General features: G+C 42.4%; 1 protein-coding gene and 1 long non-coding RNA gene across 7 annotated transcripts in view; one reads left to right on the top strand and one right to left on the bottom strand.

Annotated features, from left to right (window-relative positions):
* Positions 1–3,310, bottom strand: part of LOC117655626 (uncharacterized) — a 20,794-nt gene extending 17,484 nt beyond the window's left edge. For 2 of the 6 annotated variants that reach the window (XR_004588740.2, XR_004588739.3), the window contains exon 1: positions 2,967–3,042. This is a non-coding gene — a long non-coding RNA (uncharacterized LOC117655626). Of the gene's footprint in view, positions 1–2,966 lie in introns of all 6 variants that reach the window. The other 4 variants (XR_015728736.1, XR_015728737.1, XR_004588743.3 and 1 more) reach the window with 4 other exon arrangements.
* On the top strand, positions 3,224–18,177 carry TMBIM4 (transmembrane BAX inhibitor motif containing 4). Its single transcript, XM_034403233.3, has 7 exons — positions 3,224–3,473; positions 4,429–4,537; positions 6,622–6,727; positions 7,643–7,676; positions 14,942–15,059; positions 15,365–15,410; positions 16,878–18,177. Exons 1-7 carry the CDS (start codon positions 3,245–3,247, stop codon positions 17,082–17,084), a joined length of 849 nt encoding a protein of 282 aa, XP_034259124.2. The 5' UTR covers positions 3,224–3,244; the 3' UTR covers positions 17,085–18,177.
* Positions 18,178–18,223: the final 46 nt, after the last annotated feature.

An 18,223-nucleotide genomic window follows, 5' to 3' on the forward strand; every position in this document is an offset into this window, starting at 1 on the left:
CTTATTACTTAAAATACAGAAAACAATTTTATAAAATAAATATGTAAGTAACAATAATTTTATTTAAAACTGTAAGTCCATTAATTAGGCAATTTCTAGCCATTAATATTTGACCTAATCTTATTTCTTTTCAAGTTTTATTCTCTTGCAGAACTATTTATGAAGATACGTGACTAAGAGGCTTTTTAATCAAATTCTTGTACATTCAGTTAGCATGATCATTAAGAAAATTATTTCAATCATACTTCCTGATGCAGAAATTTATGTAAATCTTTTTGCTGAATATAAATAGATATTTCATTGTAAACATTTATTTTTTTAAAAAGCCATAGCTTTGATCTATATCCAGAATGTGAAATTTGGTAGCAAGAAGGGGACTGAATTAAGACATATTTATATTTAGAATAGACCAATGGAATCAATAGAATCCATTACAGGTAGTCCTTGACTTACAACAGTTCACTTTGACTGTTCAGTTACAATGGCACTGAAAAATGTGATTTATGACCATTTTTCACAGTTACGACTTTTGCAGCATCCCTATGATTATGTGATCAAAATTCAGAGGCTTGGTGACTGGTTCATATTTATGATGGTTGCAGTGTCCCCAAGATCATGGGATCCACTTTTGTGACCTTCTGACAAGTCAACGGGGAAGCCAGGTTCACTGAACAACCGGATTACTATTTTTATTAACTGCAGTGATTCACTTAACAACTATGGCAACAAAGGTCATAAAATGGGGCAAAATTTACTTAACAAATGTTTAACTTAACAGAAATTTCGGGTTCAATTGTGGTCATAAATTGAGGACTACCTATAGTCATATTCCAGTAAATTGAACAGACGTTTCCTTCAGTCTTCCCCATTCAGCATGGGAAATTAGGCAAAGAGAGAGTAGGTAACCTCTATAACTCGTTGACCTTGTTCAGACAGAAAACCTGAGCAGCAGTCTCAGAAGAATATTTATGTAGGGAGAGAAATATGTATTTAACAGACTAGGAATAATGAATGCTATAGCAGGGAGAACCAGCTACAGCTTGGAATGCGGAACATATGGTTGTCCTTTGGATTAAGAAATGATAAGAACAAAATACATTGAAGAATGTATAGTTTATTTATGCTATTTTACAGTAGCAATACATGTATTTTAATATACACATCCAGAAATAGCTTGTTATGTATTCAGATTACAGACACATTTTGGTCTGGTTTCTTGCTAGTCATCATTAAGTTATCTTCCAGTCTAAAATTATGTCCTGCTTGTAGACTTCATGCTTTCTGTGGAGGAATTATGGAATTCTTTTTACCCTCTCTGAAATAGGCAATGTGAATTTTCATGAAGTATCAAAACTGTTCATGTAATTTCTTCCGTTAAAGCCTTAAGCAAACATCATTCTGTCACCTTACATTGGTTCGGTTTTGAAGTCCTGCAACTTGCCCTAAGATACAAATATGAGAACTGGGTCTATAAAACTTGTTATATCTCCTTGCTGCCTGTGGTTTTTCAGATTTTTACAGCCCAGGTTTCATAATTCTGCTTTATTGGAAAAGATTCTACACAAACAAATGGCTCAAAGATGCAAAAATGTTGTTTTTCTCTAATCACCGCAGGATGGGACAGATAATTTCTTACTTGTGTTCAAAAACTCTTGCCAATTTTACTCCATCTCTTTGGATTGTCTGCAATTTCATTGTCTTCAGCTCTCTACCTTGCTTTAGATCTAAACCAATCAGGTGATCAACTCAGAATAATAGATTCTGTATTCTGTTTCCTTTGTATACTTGTATACTTGAGGAGCTGTCTTTCACCAATGGGATTGGCCTATCCCACTCATGTTAGCAGAGGGTCCTACTGGGGATCCCATCAGCCAAAGAATTTCAGCTCAGGGGATCCAGAAGAGCCTTTTCTGCCATGGCTCCTGCCCTTTGGAACATCTTGCCATAAGAAATAAGAGCTGCTCCCTCTCCTTTAGCCTTCAAGAAAAACCTTAAAACCTGGCTATGCCAGGCGGGTCCTGAAGGAAAAGCTGTTGGCTAGAGTTGGTTGGTGCAATAACACAGAAGGCACCTCCAAGTCTTCACTCCACTCCAAACCTGTATTTTTAGTTTATTTTTTGTAATTTTAATCTGTTTTTATATTTATAATTGTTTGGATATTTGTATACAGGTAGTCCTTGACTTACGACCTTAATTTAGCCCAAAATTTCTGTTTGCTGAGACAGTTAAGTGAGTTTTGCTCCATCTTACAACCTTTATTTCCACATTCATTAATCTCTGCAGTTGTTAGGTTAGTAACATATTTGTTAAATGAATCTGGCTTCCCCATTGATTTTGCTTGTCAGAAGGGTGCAAAAGGTGATCACATGACCCCGGGACACTCCAATCGTTGTAAATATGAGTCAGGTATATGTATCTGAATTTTGCATCCCATGACCATGGGGATGCTGCAACAATCATAAGTGTGAAAAATGGTCAGAAGTCATTTTTTCAATGCCATTGTAACTTTGAATTTTTTACTAAACGAAATGTTATAAGTGGAGGATTATCTGTATTTTATGTCTATAAGGCGCTCAGAGTCACCTCGAACTGCAAGATAGGAGGCAATTAAATTTAACACTAACAGGACCTCAAGAGATCACTGAAAGTTAACCTCAATGTAGGCTGAGATTTTAACAACCAAGAGCTACCTTTGCTGTTCAGTAACGGCTAGACATCACTTGATTCATAACACCAGGAAGCCATAATTTATACTTAGAACTTGCTAGCAGAAGAAAATCCAGACTGTCTGCGGTCAATATATATATCTTTTATTTATATATATTTATATATATAAATCTTGCTGTATCTAATTACCTCGTTTCTTTCCTCTCTCTCTCTCTCTCTCTCTCTCTCTCTCTCACACACACACACACACACACACACACACACAAAGTCCTACCGTACTTCGCCAGTACATTATTAACCTTTGAGAGGCTCAAGGGAATCTACCTCGTAGACTCCACCCTCCAGGTCAGAATATTCTTTATTCCTCTGTAAACCCAGCCTAGGACTGTTCCTCCACAAAGTAGCCACAGTTTTAAACCTGATGATGTAAACCTCAAGGGGCAGAGTCAGCAGCCCCGGAACAACGCTAGCTAAATGCCAAGGGAGCAAGTGGACGACGAAGCTTTTAACATCACCAACTTGAAAAACCAAGACGCTCAGCGTTCTTCCCGCCTTAAGACGCAACTATTGGCTGGCGATGACATCACCGTTGGGATTATGCGTCCACGACCGCTCCAGTTTGAGCGAGTACAAGCCGGAAGTTGCGAGCAACGCCTTTCAGCAACGGATTTGGAAGCGCAGACGCGGAAGTTCGGGAGGGAGAGTGGCTGCGAGGATGGCTGCGGAGAGTTATCCGAGGTCGTCCATTGAGGACGATTTCAATTATGGCACTAACGTCGCGACGGCTAGCGTACACATCCGCTTGGGTAAAGAGTCCTGGTCAGCCCTCTCTCACCCACCCACCCACCCCTCGCCTTTTCCATTTTCCATTCCGAAGCCGTCGCCTTCGCCATTTCCCAATGAAGCTTCTTCCTCTTCTCCCGCTTAGCTCGAAACCTTCCTTCCGTTGGCCTTCGAAGACGAAATTATTGCCGTTTGTAAACAGTCTCCGCTCCAGGCTATATTGCCTGTTGTGCTTGCTTTAGGGCCCCGGCACTACGCTAAAGTGGCAGTACTCGTCGGAAACCGAGGCAATCGTGGATCTTGCCAGGCCTTTTCCCCAAGAGGGAATGCAGCCCCAGAACGCGAGGGCATGTGTGTGTGGGGGGGGGGGGGGAGAGACTTGATTATAGTTTTTCCGGTGGTACTTTCTTATCAGAAAAGTGATGAATGATAATAATAATAACCTTTATTGTCACTGCACAACATACCGTATGTACAGTGAGATTGGTTGAGCTCCAATCCAGTATTTTGGCTTCCACCTTCCAAAACCTCTCCTTCACAGATGAACCATGGACTCCTTTAGGAGAGTAATTTGGCAAAGGTAGAACAAATCAGAGAATGATCTTCTACAATGAACATCTTGCTATGGGAAGAGTTGTGTGGTGTGGGCAACATTGCAGGGGTTTTAAATCCATTTTTAATAGAGCAATAGTGGAGACCTGCACCATCCTAGATCAAGAATTTTACATGCATGACTGGCGGGGGGAGGGGAGTTTTGACCTTACATATATTCACCACAATATATTAGTTTTTGACAGTAAGGTCATAGTAATATGACTGAATTCCCTGATGATTCAGTGTTTATTGCAATGGATACCATTAAAAAGCTAAAAATTGAATGACGTGTAAAAATAAACAAGAACAAAGTATAGGTATTTGATTTCAGCATAAGTCTTGAAAATAAACAATAATGAACTATGCTTATTTTCTGTATTTTAGCTTTTCTGCGCAAAGTCTATAGCATACTTTCAGTCCAGATTTTGTTGACAACTGTGACCTCTGCAGCTTTTCTCTATTCCACGACAATTCGGACATTTGTACATGAAAGGTAGGATCTATAGTGAGTGAATCTGGTTAAATTTGCTTCATTTTTTAATACAAAATAAATACGAATCCAATGCCCTTTCATATTTTATGATTCTGCAAGGTAATCTAGAGCTGTTTCTCAACCTTGGCCACTTTAAAATGTGTGGAGTTGAGTTCCAAGATTCCCCAGCCAAAATCTTAAAAGTTGCAAAGGTTGAAAAATGCTGGTCTAGGGAATTGTTTGAGAAATATTATGTTCACTGAGGATGGTGTGGGGGGAGGGTAGGAAACAGAAGATATTTGTCCCATCTGAACAGAGTTCCTGGGTGAACTTATTTATTTCTTGTTAAGTAAATTATACCATTTGCTTGGGAGAGAAAACGTATAAGGATTCCACTATTTGTGGGTGTGAAAATTTGCTTCTAAGGCCAAATATTAGTTAGCCATGGAAGCAAAAATTAGGTTTCTTTTCTCCTTTGCCAGTAAGTAGCATGTTCTCCATTCAGTTGTGTGTCTGAATGAAGCAACTAATAAAATCACCCAGTAACTAATATTCCAATTCCAAAGAAGGGCAATGCCAAATAATGTTCAAACTACCACACCATTGCCCTCATTTCACATGTACCAAAGTTATGCTCAAAATCCTACAAGCTAGGCTGCAGCAGTATGTGGACCGAGAACTACCTGAAGTACAGGCAGGATTTCGAAGAGGCGGAGGAACTAGAGATCAAATTGCCAACATACACTGGATCATGGAGAAAGCTAAGGAGTTCCAGAAAAACATCTACTTCTGCTTCATTGACTATGCTAAAGCTTTTGATTGGGTGGATCACAACAAATTGTGGCAAGTTCTTAAAGAGATGGGAATACCAGACCATCTTATTTGTCTCTTGAGAAACTTATATGCGGGTCAAGAAGCCACAGTGAGAACTGGACAAGGAACCACTGTTTGGTTCAAAATTGAGAAAGGAGTTCGGCAAGGCTATACTGTCACCCTGCCTATTTAACTTATATGCAGAGCACATCATGAGAAAGGTGGGTCTAGATGAATCACAAATTGGAATTAAGATTGCCAGGAGAAATATCAACAACCTCAGATATGCAGAAGATACCACTCTAATGGCAGAAAGTGAAGAGGAACTAAAGAGCCTCTTGATGCAGGTGAAGAAGGAGACAACCTCAACATTAGGAAAACTAAGATCATGCCATCCGGCCCTCTCAGTTCCTGGCAAATAGATGGGGAAGAAATGGAGGTAGTGACAGATTTTATTTTCCTGGACTCCAAGATCACTGCAGATGGGGACTACAGCCAAGAAATTAAAAGATGCTTGCTCCTGGGGAGGAAAGCTATGGCAAATCTAGACAGCACACTAAAAAGAAGAGACATCACCCTGCCAATAAAATTGCGTACAGTCAAGGCTATGGTTTTCCCAGTTGCAATGTATGATTGTGAAAGTTTGACCATAAGGAAGGCTGAGTGCCAAAGAATTGAGGTCTTTGAACTATGGTGCCTGGAGAAGACTCCTATGAGGCCCTTGGACTGCAAGGTGATCAAACCGGACAGTCCTAGAGGAGATCAACCCTGACTGCTCTTTAGGAGCCCAGATCCTGAAGATGAAACTTAAATACTTTGGCCACCTAATGAGAAGGAAGGACTCACTGGAGAAGAGCCTAATGCTAGGAATGATTGAGGGCAAAAGAAGAAGGGAACGACAGAGAATGAGGTGGCTGGATGGAGTCACGGAAGCAATCGGCGTGAGCTTAAATGGATTCTGGGAGAAGGTAGAGGACAGGAAGGCCTAGAGGAGCGTTGTCCATGGGGTCGCGATGGGTTGGACACAACTTCGCGACTAACAACAACAAACTAATATAATAACCCAGAAATAAATTGCTATTGTGAATACGTCTTATTATTTAAATATTTGAAATATTGATAACCTGCCATAGATGTTGTGATTCAGTTTGACTAACAAAAAGTTTTATTCTTTCTAAGCTTACTGAAGTATTTTAAATATTGATAAGATTGATTTATACATTATTTTGGGGGAAACAAAAGATACTAGAATATTGTTTCCTAACATTATGTTGTCATATTTAAATTTACAGCCCTGCTTTACTTTTGATGGCCTTGTTTGGTTCTTTGGCTCTGATTGTGGCTTTAACTCTATACAGACATCAGTATCCAGTTAATTTGTATCTTCTCTTTGGATTTGTAAGTATTTTTATAATGGATGACTCTTTGGTAGTTGCAGTTAGTTAGTGACGTGAATGTATTTTATTGTATATTTCTGATTTTCCCCCATGAGTTTTTTTGTTTTACCTTTGTACTTCTAGTAGTTCTTCTATTAATATAATTTTTTTAAAAAGGAAAAGCATTTTAGCAGACATCTGTGGAACATATGCTGTCCTTTGAAAATGATTCATACCATTTCCTTCTGCATAGCTTTTTAATGTGCATAGCAGAGTAAGTTTGCATGTATCAGAAAAAATATTTTAGAGACAAACCTAGCTGACCTCTTTTGTTCAGAAAACTGGTGATGATCATACCGGTGCAAATAGAGCGGTTGACTTAATAATGTTGTGAAAATGATTGCTTTCAAAGATATGTCTATGTATAATTTGCAATGGTCAATAGTAATAGTAGCATTGTCAACCTCCAGGTTCTGTGGGATGATGCAGTGATCCAACAACATACGAGACCTGAATTTTCAACCTTTATTTTTAGAGGAAATGATGGGAAATTGTAGAAAGTACACAAAACTTTTAATATATGTTTTTCTGATTATAAAAGGAGAAAAATCTGATCTTGCAAAGATTATCACAGATTATCATGTATTCTGACAGTATATTACTTGGAGTTTTGAGGGCTACTAACCTGGAGTGGTAAGCAGCATGTAGGCTGTGTACTCCTAACATATAACATTTCCCCATTTTATTTAGGCAAAGGAAAAGGTAGGTGAAAAAAGTCCAATTCTCTTTAGTATAAAACTCCCTCCCTCCCTCTCTCATATACATGACACTCAATTTAACAAGTCTAATGATATAGCTCTTGTCTACACAAATTTCTGTAAATTTGTTATTAAGGTTTAATTAGTTGAATGATACTTTTTTCTTTTATTTCTTATAGACCTTTTTAGAAGCACTGACTATTGCTATTACAGGTAAAAATTATTATATTTGATTGACAGCATCAGACCTTTGGTAGCTGCCTGAACTGAAAAGTATATTTTTCCAAGCCTAGTGAGAATTTTCTTTAGCAATCTTCATTAAGATAAAAGCAATAGTGCAATAATTCCAACAAATTGATTTTTTCCCTTCATAACCCCACTGTACACCGGAAGACATTTTTTGATAAAGAAGTAGGGTGCAGCTATGAATTATTTATACAATGGTTGCTTATGTTCTTATCATCTGAGAAGCAACTGTAGATTCCATCCTGACTCAGGAATTTTCCTGAGTACTGCTCCTGCAGTCCATTGGTGGGTTTCTTCATCTTCAGTTCCTTTTGACTGGGTGATCTTTAAAGAATATCTCTCTCTTCGTCCTGTGGCCACGCCCCCTGCACCCACAATGCACCAGTCTTTTCACTCAGTCGCTGAAGACTGGTGTGTTTTTCTCTCTTCGTGTTCAGGTTGAATACATTTAGCCTTCTGGCGTTTAGGATTTTATTTATTTTTGTTTAGTTTTTTATCTCGGTGAGAGCCGGTATTCAAGAGGGCTGCTGGGAGCAAGAATCGGTTCTGGGGAGCCAGTCCGTCCTCCCCCCAGGCGTCTGACGGCCGTCAGACCGCAGCCAGGGTTTTCCGACCCTTCGGGGCGGTCCCCTTCTCTTGTTTGCAGCCGCTGGTGTGAGCGCGGGCGTTGCAGATCGCCGTGATCGCCCACACACCTTTCCTTTGAATCTACTGTATTGGCTCTAGTAGAAGCGGCTCCGGAGTCTTGTATGGTTTGCCCTGCAGGCTCTGATGTTCCCTCGGCGTTTGCTTGCTTGGGCGATTCCTAATTAGCTCAGCCGAGCTTCCCTCTCCACAGAACGTGCTGCGCTGAGGAGATTACTCGTTCGCCGATCTTTGGAGCGCTGTGCCGTCCCGTGCTGCTGGTGGTGAGAGGAGAGGCGTCCGACCCTTGGGCGGCGTCTTTTGCCTTTTTTTGAGTTTATTGCCGGGACTGAGGCACGAGCAATTGCGATTGCCTTGACAGCGCGCCCTGAGCTAACCGCCGTCAGTCCACGCGGTCCCAATAACTGTGGGCGCCATTTTGGGGAGGTCGTCGTTCCGGCGGCCATTTTCTGTCAAGTTTTTTTTTTCGGCTGGTCGTTTCCTTTCCTGGACGGTGGACTTTAGGCCTCACTTTAGGGCACGCCGTTTGATTGGCCCCTCGCTTATCAGTTGCTGCCTCGTCGCTGTCCCTGTGGAGCTGGGACCTGAGGTCAGCCTTCCCTACTCTGGGCCAAGTTTGCCTTTGGGGATTTTCTTGGCCCTCCTACTGCAGCTCCTTGTCTCTTCTGTCCCAAGCATCATACAAAGCTACGGGGCTCTCTGTATATTGTTTTTTACTGGTTTGTTTAAAAAAAAAAATTAATAATAATATCAGAAAAAATCATAAAAATATATATATAAAAAAAAAGAGAGACAGGATATTTTTTGGTACATATATATTGCCTCATCTTCCTGAGATGGCAGATTCATACTTGTCCTCTGATTCGGAGCGGGAGCCCAGTCCACCAAGGGCCCCACCTAAACACAAATCCAAATCGCGAGGCAGGCCTTCTGTCGCTCCTACGGAATCTCGCCAGCGCCCGCCTTCATCAGCGGCGCAGAAGGACGCCCAGCGCCGACATAGGGTGCTCGAGCGACAGTACGATAGGGCCAGACAAGCTACTTCAGCTTCTGTCTTTGCTCCCGGCCAACAGCTGTCCCCGCAAGATCGTTCTGCTTCACCGCCGGATGCGGCTCCTGATCTCGGTGAGGTTCGTGCCATCTCCACCTCCCAGACTCCGGCCGGACCTTTCCTTGCCATGAGGTCCTCAAGGTCCTTACCTGATGTGTCAACCGTGGGCCTTGCAGACCCCAGTACTCTGTCTGCCCGTCAGGCAGAAGCTACGTTCACCCCGACAGCTGCTGGTCTTCGAAACCCAGAGGGTCAGTTGATGCCTCCCCAGGTGGACTTACAGGCGGCGTTGTCCAATGCTGTCTCCTCCATATTGGCTGCAGGACTTCAACACTGCACTTCAGCAAGCCGTTCCAGCTCAGCCTTGTACCTCTCACTCAGCCGCTCCTGTTCGTTCCAAGTCTCCATCCCGGTTGGCTCACGTCTCTTCTGAGGACTCCGAACAGGGGGAGGAGTTTCCTGAGGAGTTGGAATTCTCGGAGGATGAGGGCCTTGCTCCGGACACTCCCGCCTTTTCTGGCCTTTTCCGGCCTTCGCTGTTTAAATCACTACTGCACAAGGCTCGACAGATCACAAATATGGGGGTCCCGTCTGCCGAACCTTCTACTTCCACTGCTCCTCATGAGGCCCTGTTTTCGTCATCCAAGCCGGGAAAGGATTTTATTCCCTGCCCTCAACTTTTTGCGGAGGTTCTACAGTCCCCCTGGTCCCAACCGGGTTCTCTGATGGGTCCCACCAGTCTGGACAAAAGGTTATACTGTGGGGCTCCGGAATTGGACTCCTTATTATCCTTGCCTGTGGTGGACCCTCCGATTGCAAGCCTTTCTTTGTCATCGCTATTGTCCTCGGACGCCTTGGACGTTCTTAAATCAGAGGACAGGAAGGCTGAACTCTCCTTTCGTAAGGAACATCAATCCCTTGCTTGGACAATTAAAACGGCGACTGCTACGTCCTTTTTCAATAGAGCCACATTGCTTTGGTTGAGGCAACTTCAAGAGAGACTACCGCCGGAAGACACACGTCTTCATCAAGATATAAATAAGATCGTAGCCGCCACCGAATACTCGGCGGATGCCTCATTGAATTCGGTGAAGTTTGCCTCTAGGGCCCTGGCTTCGTCTGTGACGTCTCGCAGGCTGTTTTGGCTCAGAAATTGGAGAGCCGATGCCAAGGCAAAGTGGAAGTTGGCGGCGGCCCCTTTTAAGGCTTCAAACCTCTTTGGTCCTGCCTTGGATCCCGTCCTGGTCGAAGACAAGGACAAAAGGAAGGTGATGCCCGCGTCTTCGTACCGCAGACCAGAACGGTGATACGCGCCCTATTCTCAACGGCAGCCCTTTCGGGCTTCATCGGGGCCCGGCGGCCCCTACTCTCAACGCAATTTCTTCTCGGGCCGACCATTCATCGGACAGGCAGCGTTTTCGGGACAGGTCCAGAGCCAGCAGCTCCAGACGCCCCTACCGTGGGGGAGCCTTCCGCCAACCCCGTTGGGGCAAGTGACTACAGGTTGCAGGTTCCCATTGGGGGGCGGCTTCAACTTTTCAGCCACCAATGGGAACGCTCAACCAAGGACGCCTGGATCCTTCGGACGGTGTCTCAAGGCCTGGCCATCGAGTTTCTGGGACGTCCCCCGATTCGCTATGTTCGCTTTCCGTCACGCCTATCTCCCGACAAGGAGGTTCTTCTGCGGAAGGAGGTCCTTCACCTGCTCTCTATCCGTGCAATAGAACCTGTTCCACTGGATCAACATGGCAAGGGATTCTATTCGACTCTCTTTTTGGTCCCAAAAAATTCAGGGGGTTGGAGAGCCATTTTAAATCTGAAGCAGCTGAATCTGTCGGTCCGCTACCGCAGGTTCAAGATGCACTCCCTGGGATCCATCCTTGCGGGGGTGCGACGGGGCGACCTCCTCCAATCTGTCGATCTCAAGGAGGCTTATCTACACGTTCCAGTCCTCCCGGCCCATCGCCAGTACCTGCGCTTTCAACTTGGGGAGGACCACTACCAGTACTGTGCAATGCCCTTCGGCTTGTCATCTGCCTCAAGGACTTTCACAAAGCTGGTGGCGGTGGTGGCGGCTGCCCTCCGAATGTTACCTGTGAGGGTTTTGTACTATCTGGACGACGTTCTAGTCCTGTCCTCCTCCAGAAGCCAAGTGTCTCGGGACCTAGCCCTTGTCATCGGCTCCTTTCAAGACCACGGGTTTTCGATCAATTTCCCGAAGAGTCATCTCCACCCGACCTCCTTTCTCCAGCATTTGGGGGCGGTGATCGACTCCGTTCGGGGCCAGGTCTCCCTGTCTCCGGACAGGGTGGAAAGCATTCGCAACCTGATTCGGCTCATTCGCTCCAAGCGGACTGTTCCTCTTCTTCAGCTGTCCCAACTGTTGGGGAAAATGGTCTCGTGTTTTTCGATAGTACCATGGGCGCGCAGACACACACAGCCGTTACACCGTTACACGGCGGTTCCTGCTACCCTTTCAGCGCACGGGTCGCAGCGATTCCCTTCACAAGGTCTCTCTCCCCCCTCAAGTTTCCCTGTCCCTCAACTGGTGGATGGGTCCCAAAATTCTTCACGGCACACAGTTCCTGGTCCCGGATCGGCTGACATTGACCTCAGATGCCAGTCTCTTGGGCTGGGGAGCCCATCTCAACAATCAGATGGTGCAGGGCCGCTGGTCACGTTCAGAACAGTCGTTGAGTATCAACATCTTGGAGTTGAGGGCAATTCGCCTAGCCCTCTGTCATTTTCAGTCCCTGTTGCAGGACCAGCACGTCCTCATCCTCACGGACAATATCTCCGCCAAAGCCCATATAAACAAGGAGGGGGGCACAAGGTCGAGGGACCTGATGCTGGAAGCGGAAAAGCTGTTCGTTTGGGCCGAAGCTCACGTCCTGTCTCTGAAGGCCGATCACATCTCGGGCGCGGACAACGTCGCATCCGATTGGCTCAGCAGGCAACTGATAGACCAGTCGGAGTGGCAGTTGGATCCCGAGATTTTTCAGGAGGCTGCCTCCATCTTCCTGTTGTGGATCTGTTCGCCAGTCCGGCGAACGCCCAGCTTCCCAGATTTGTGACACGTTACCCAAATCAGATGGCGGAGGACCACAACGCTCTACGATGCCGCTGGCCTCCCGGTCTTTTGTATGCCTTCCCCCCACTTCGGTTGATTCCTCAAGTAATTCGGAAGCTGTTGGAAGAACGGGCGGAGCTCCTGCTGGTGGCTCCCTGTTGGCCTCGTCGGCCGTGGTACGCCGATCTAGTGGCGCTGTCCCTTCTCTCCCCGTGGAAGATTCCACCGAGCCGTCTGTCTCTACGCCAAGGAGCGGTGTTCCACCCAGACCCAGGATGGCTCCAATTGGCCATTTGGCGTTTGAGCGGGTCATCCTGCGCAAGGACCATTTCCCAGACTCCGTCATAGCTACTATTCAGGCCTCTCGCAGGCCGTCTACGTCGCATATATACAAGGCCTCATGGCGGGCTTTTTGCACCTGGTGTGCTGACAACTTGGTGGACCCTACGTCGGCTCAGGTCGTTGACATCCTCTGTTTCTTACAATCTGGCCTGGACAAGGGCTTGTCACCGTCTACACTTCGTCGACAGACTGCTGCCTTGTCCACTGTCGTTCGCTGTCCTCCATATTCGTCTCTGTCTCAACATCCCCAACTAAGGGAATTTTTACATGGGGCTATGAACTTACGTCCGCCTCCAGTTCGTCGATATCCGACCTGGGACCTTCCCCTTGTCCTTCAAGCGCTTATGAGTCCCCCTTTCGAACCATTGGGCTCTGTGTCTCTTAAGTACTTGTCCTATAAGATTGCCTTCCTCTTGGCAATCACTTCCGCCAGACGGATATCCGAACTTTCAGCTCTCTCAATCCGGAACGACCTGTGTATTTTCCACGCTAATACTGTTGTTCTTCGCCTGGACCCGGCCTTTTTGCCAAAGGTGAACTCATATTTCCATCGTGCTCAGGAATTAATCCTTCCTGACTTCTGTCCGTCGCCCAAACACCAACGTGAGAAGGACTGGCACACCCTTGACGTGCGCAGGGCCCTACGGCGTTATATTCGCAGGACTGAGTCGTTCCGGAAAACGGAAGCCCTTTTGATATCTTTCCATCCAAGATCCTTGGGCCAAAAAATATGTCCATCGACCGTGGGCAGGTGGATTAAGGCGTGCATCTCCACTGCTTATGAACGCCAGGCCAGGCAGGTCCCAGCTGGGATCTTGCCTCACTCTACTCGTAGTGCGGCAACATCAGCTGCTTGGGCCACTCAGGCATCTGTTTCTGACATCTGCCGGGCTGCTACCTGGTCCTCGGTGACTCCTTTTATCAGACACTATAGGGTGGATTCATTTGCCTTGGCTGAGGCTTCCTTTGGCCGTCGTGTCCTGCAGAGTGTTCTGGTGACGCAGGACTCTGGGGGCCTTTAGTTTCCCACCCTTGTTTTTTTCTGGGCTTGGGTATATCCCAGCAATGGACTGCAGGAGCAGTACTCAGGAAAACGAACATTGTCTTACCTGAATGTTCCTTTTCGGAGTACTGCGACTGCAGTCCATCCCCTCCCTTGTTTTTGTCTTTTATTCTGTTATTGGATTCTGGTGTTGTGCGGATCTGCACTTGTTATTGTCGTAGATCTGTTGATTTCTTGGACTATGCTAGGTGGTCGCGCCTTCGTTCAAAGACTGGTGCATTGTGGGTGCAGGGGGCGTGGCCACAGGACGAAGAGAGAGATATTCTTTAAAGATCACCCAGTCAAAAGGAACTGAAGATGAAGAAACCCAGCAATGGACTGCAGTCGCAGTATTCCGAAAAGGAACATTCAGGTAAGACAATGTTCGTTCTGGGAGTTGAAGTCCACAAGTCATAAAGGGACCATCATTCCCCACCTCTGCCCTAGGGGCTGACAAAATTATACTTGTGGGTGGAGAATGTCTCTCTCTCAACCTAACAAGTGTCAAGCAAGAAAGGCGCTGAATTATTTCAAAATACTTATAGGCTGTTTCTGAGGACCACAAGAGTGGGAGGGAAAGGAGACATATCATCCCAAGATTAATGGCTAACAATGAATATTGGCTTTTTTTTTTTATCATGATTCAGTCTAGAAATGAGGAAGATGAATAATGATGCCTTTGCACTCAAAAGTTGAAGAGAGAACGCCTCCAGCCATTTTCCAAAGCAACTCAAACCTCTTGCTTTAAACTTTTCTTAAAATAAGAAAACATGTGAATAAATCCAGATTTAATTTCTGTTAGAATAAAAAGAAATCAGGAACAGATTCATCTGTGTGTTATGTTGTGTCCCACTTCCCCCCCTCTTCTGTTATGAAGTATTAATAGAACAAAATCTGTACTTTAAAATTTATACAGCTCATTACTTGTCATTCACACGCTCTTGCCCTGTGAAGAGTTATACCAGATTTTAGAATTATACTATGGTTTTTATGTACAAAAAATATGATCCAGTTAAGACAAGGTGATTATATCAAAAATTCTCCATATTGATTAAAATTCTTTGTTTTTCCCTCCTTATTAGTGACTTTCTATGAAGTATCAATTGTGTTACAAGCCTTTATTCTCACAACAACTGTGTTTTTGGCCCTTACTGTGTACACATTGCAATCCAAACGGGATTTCAGCAAAACTGGAGCAGGGTAAGCTAGTTTCTGTTACATACATTGGCATTTGGGCATTCTGAGTGACCCTGTCCTACTGGAATAATAGTCAGTGATGACAGCTTCTTTTAAGATTTGTTGATATGTTGTTATTGCAGCAAAAGAAGTAAGGCAGAGGATTTACAAGTGTGTCTTATGAATAAGTAAAAGAGAAATGGCTGATAATTATTTCAATATGTGATTTTGTACTTAATAATGTATACAAAATATGTGTATCTGCATTTTTAGAGAACTAAGTTAAAAGCATATTACAAATAAGATATTTCTGTGCCTTCTTTTATCAGGCTCTTTACTTGCTTGTGGATTCTTCTCCTGACAAGCATTTTAAAGGTAAGAGAATATTTATTTTTGATAATTAAAATTTTGGAGGTCTTCATAGGATGCTAACTATTTTAAATAGATTTAATTATTAGGAGCTAACTCCCATTTTAAAATCTTGGTTTTTTTAAACTGATAATTGTGTTTTTTTTCAATGCAAGTCATATATGTGCATTTGGGGATTATGAGCATGTAGCTTATTAATGAAAACGGGGGTGAAGTCGAAATTAGTTTTTAAGAGTTTTTAAATAAATGCATACTGTTAAGATCAAATTTAAACTGCTTTATCTTTTAATTTTTTTGCTCTACAACTTGAAGAATCTCAACATTACACTCTCAAAAATAACATCCTGATTCAAATAATTTTACATAAAAATAATTATTATTCTATAGAAATCAGATAGATGCCAATATTTATAATTCAGAGGCCTTCTTTTAATATTCGATTATAGGGTTTTGATAGCTAAAATAAAGGACCTTTCCTCATTTTGAGGCTGCCCAGTCCAGGCATAGGGAATGATGATCAGCAGATATCATGATTTGCAAATCTTTCTTTAGCCATAGATACTGCAGTTCAGATATACATTCATTAATCCCGAGTCAGTTTGATAATCTGCTGTGCAGGTGCCCACTTCCAATCATTTGTGGCTGTTCCTAAATCTGTGTCTAATGAACAGAGGATATGATTGCAATCCTCTACAAACTTCCCTCGAGAAAGCAACATTGAATAAATATATAAAAATTATGCTGGAAATGGTCCCAGCAGCTGGGAGATTGTCGTATGTCCATGTAACTTTGCAGGTATGGTTCACAGTAAAATGGGAAAACAACTGTATGCTAATACAATTTAATCAGATGGAGTACATTTTGCTAGAGGTGAAGGTGACACAAAACATACTAAGTTATAATTTAATAATAACATTGTAAATCTCTGAAAGAAGAGTGGGAAAAGCTTTTAGATTTCTTCAGAGTGCAGAATCCAGGTGGTCTAATACAATTTCTTGAAGAGTTCGTTAAAGTATTTTTCAGATTGACTATTGTGTTAGCAATACTATAGTGAGAAAACACCCAATTATTCTTTAAAAGAATTGCAGCATGAGAAGCCCTATAGAAAAACAATATTCTCAATGTGGTTGATTTTATTCATCCAAAGTGATGCCCATGCACATTAAATTGAGAAAATGCAGTTGCACTGAAATTTAAAGATTTATCTAATTTGAACTGAAGTTAGATCTGTTGCTTTAGGAAACCACTGACAATCATAGAATATGACAAGATCTTACTTTGTTGGTAACAGGGGAAGTCTTAAAGTCACAGGAATGACCTCTATAATATAGAAAATATTAATTGTACTCAACTTCTCCATTAAAAACATTTTTAAAGTTTAAATTATAATACTATTATAGATAACTGTAATTTTTAATATGCTTTTATATTAAAAATACACTAAAACTGCATTTATCTGCTCCTTGTTTCTAGTTATTTTTCAATAATGAAGTAGTAGAGCTGGTAATTGCTGCTGCAGGAGCACTTCTGTTCTGTGGATTTATCATCTACGACACTCATCTATTAATGCACAAACTCTCTCCGGAAGAATATATACTGGCTGCAATCAATCTTTATTTGGACATCATCAATCTGTTTTTGCACCTGCTCCGTTTGCTAGAAGCATTTAATAAAAAGTAATTGGGAGTTTTAATTCAAATTTAAGATAATTTATATGCAGTATCTAAAGAGTTAATTAAGACCTAAAAAATCTGCAGTCTACTTTGAGACTGAAGCTTGGTTTTACATTCTCTACTGGCTTCAGTGTTTTCTGTATAAACTGTTTTAGAGAGCTGAGTCTTACTGAATCTATTCTGAGATCAGTTAATTATATATTGCAGACATCTTGGCTGTTTGGCAAAGGCTTATTCCATCTATTTGCATATTATTAGTATTGATTGAAAGACTTGCTCATCAACTCATTTGTGCCAATAAGTACGATTAAAATTCTATTTTATTCCTGCAGTAATTGCCACAGATGTTTCCTTTGAGAGTCACAGTTGTTTCTGGTTGAATAGCAGAAGTCTCCTTGATTTCACTATTGAACACTGAAACTTTAAATAAGCTAAAATTCTATTATCTTCTTTTACAAAAAAACTTTGAGCATTTTTATTTGAAGAACTGATCATCATAATTTTGCTTTTTCTAATAAATATCTGTACTTCCAAGTATGTTTATTTGGGGAAAAAATAATCTTTTATAGGAAGGATTCCAAAGATGGATCATATGGTAAAATAAACATAAAAAGAATTGGCTGGCAGTAGTCTTTCTCTATTCTGAAATTTTAGAAAGTTCAGAAATACCATATCATGCTTTCTCTAGAACCTTTTTAGAATGTGGAAAGAGTTTGAAACTTGTTTGAGTCCATTCTTAGGACCTTTTCACTATTGGTTGTAAGAGGTGAAATATTTTTATGCAGAAGAATATTTATTAATGGCCCTTCAACTGAAGTAATAGCAAAGTTAGTTAAATTTCATCTGCTATTCCGGCTGGTGATTAGAAACTTATAAAAATAATACATTTTAATAAAACGTTCATTATGTGATCCCTTTTCTGTTTCTTTGCCTTCTATTGTTAAGACTATTAGATAATTTTGTCACTGTTAAGCAGAAAGCTATATTATATAAGAGTGCAATCTCAGAGATCTCTGTTGACTGATATTTTTCTTGTCAGTGTCACCCCATTTTATTTTTATAATTTCAGCCTGTTATTAAAAGTAATTCCAAAGTTAAAAGTTGTTTCAAGTATTTATTCAAAATCTGTATTCAGAGTTCAACTTT

This window comes from Pantherophis guttatus, chromosome 7 (assembly GCF_059756535.1).
Source record: "Pantherophis guttatus breed Tessera chromosome 7, ASM5975653v1, whole genome shotgun sequence".
Lineage (NCBI taxonomy): Eukaryota > Metazoa > Chordata > Lepidosauria > Squamata > Colubridae > Pantherophis > Pantherophis guttatus.

Bases quoted from the DNA above. Each gene is read 5' to 3' on its own strand.
- TMBIM4 (XM_034403233.3), top strand. From the start codon at position 3,245: ATGACATCACCGTTGGGATTATGCGTCCACGACCGCTCCAGTTTGAGC. The intron at 3,474-4,428 runs GTAAAGAGTCCT...TCTGTATTTTAG, and splicing joins TAGCGTACACATCCGCTTGG to CTTTTCTGCGCAAAGTCTAT. The intron at 7,677-14,941 runs GTAAAAATTATT...CCTCCTTATTAG, and splicing joins ACTGACTATTGCTATTACAG to TGACTTTCTATGAAGTATCA.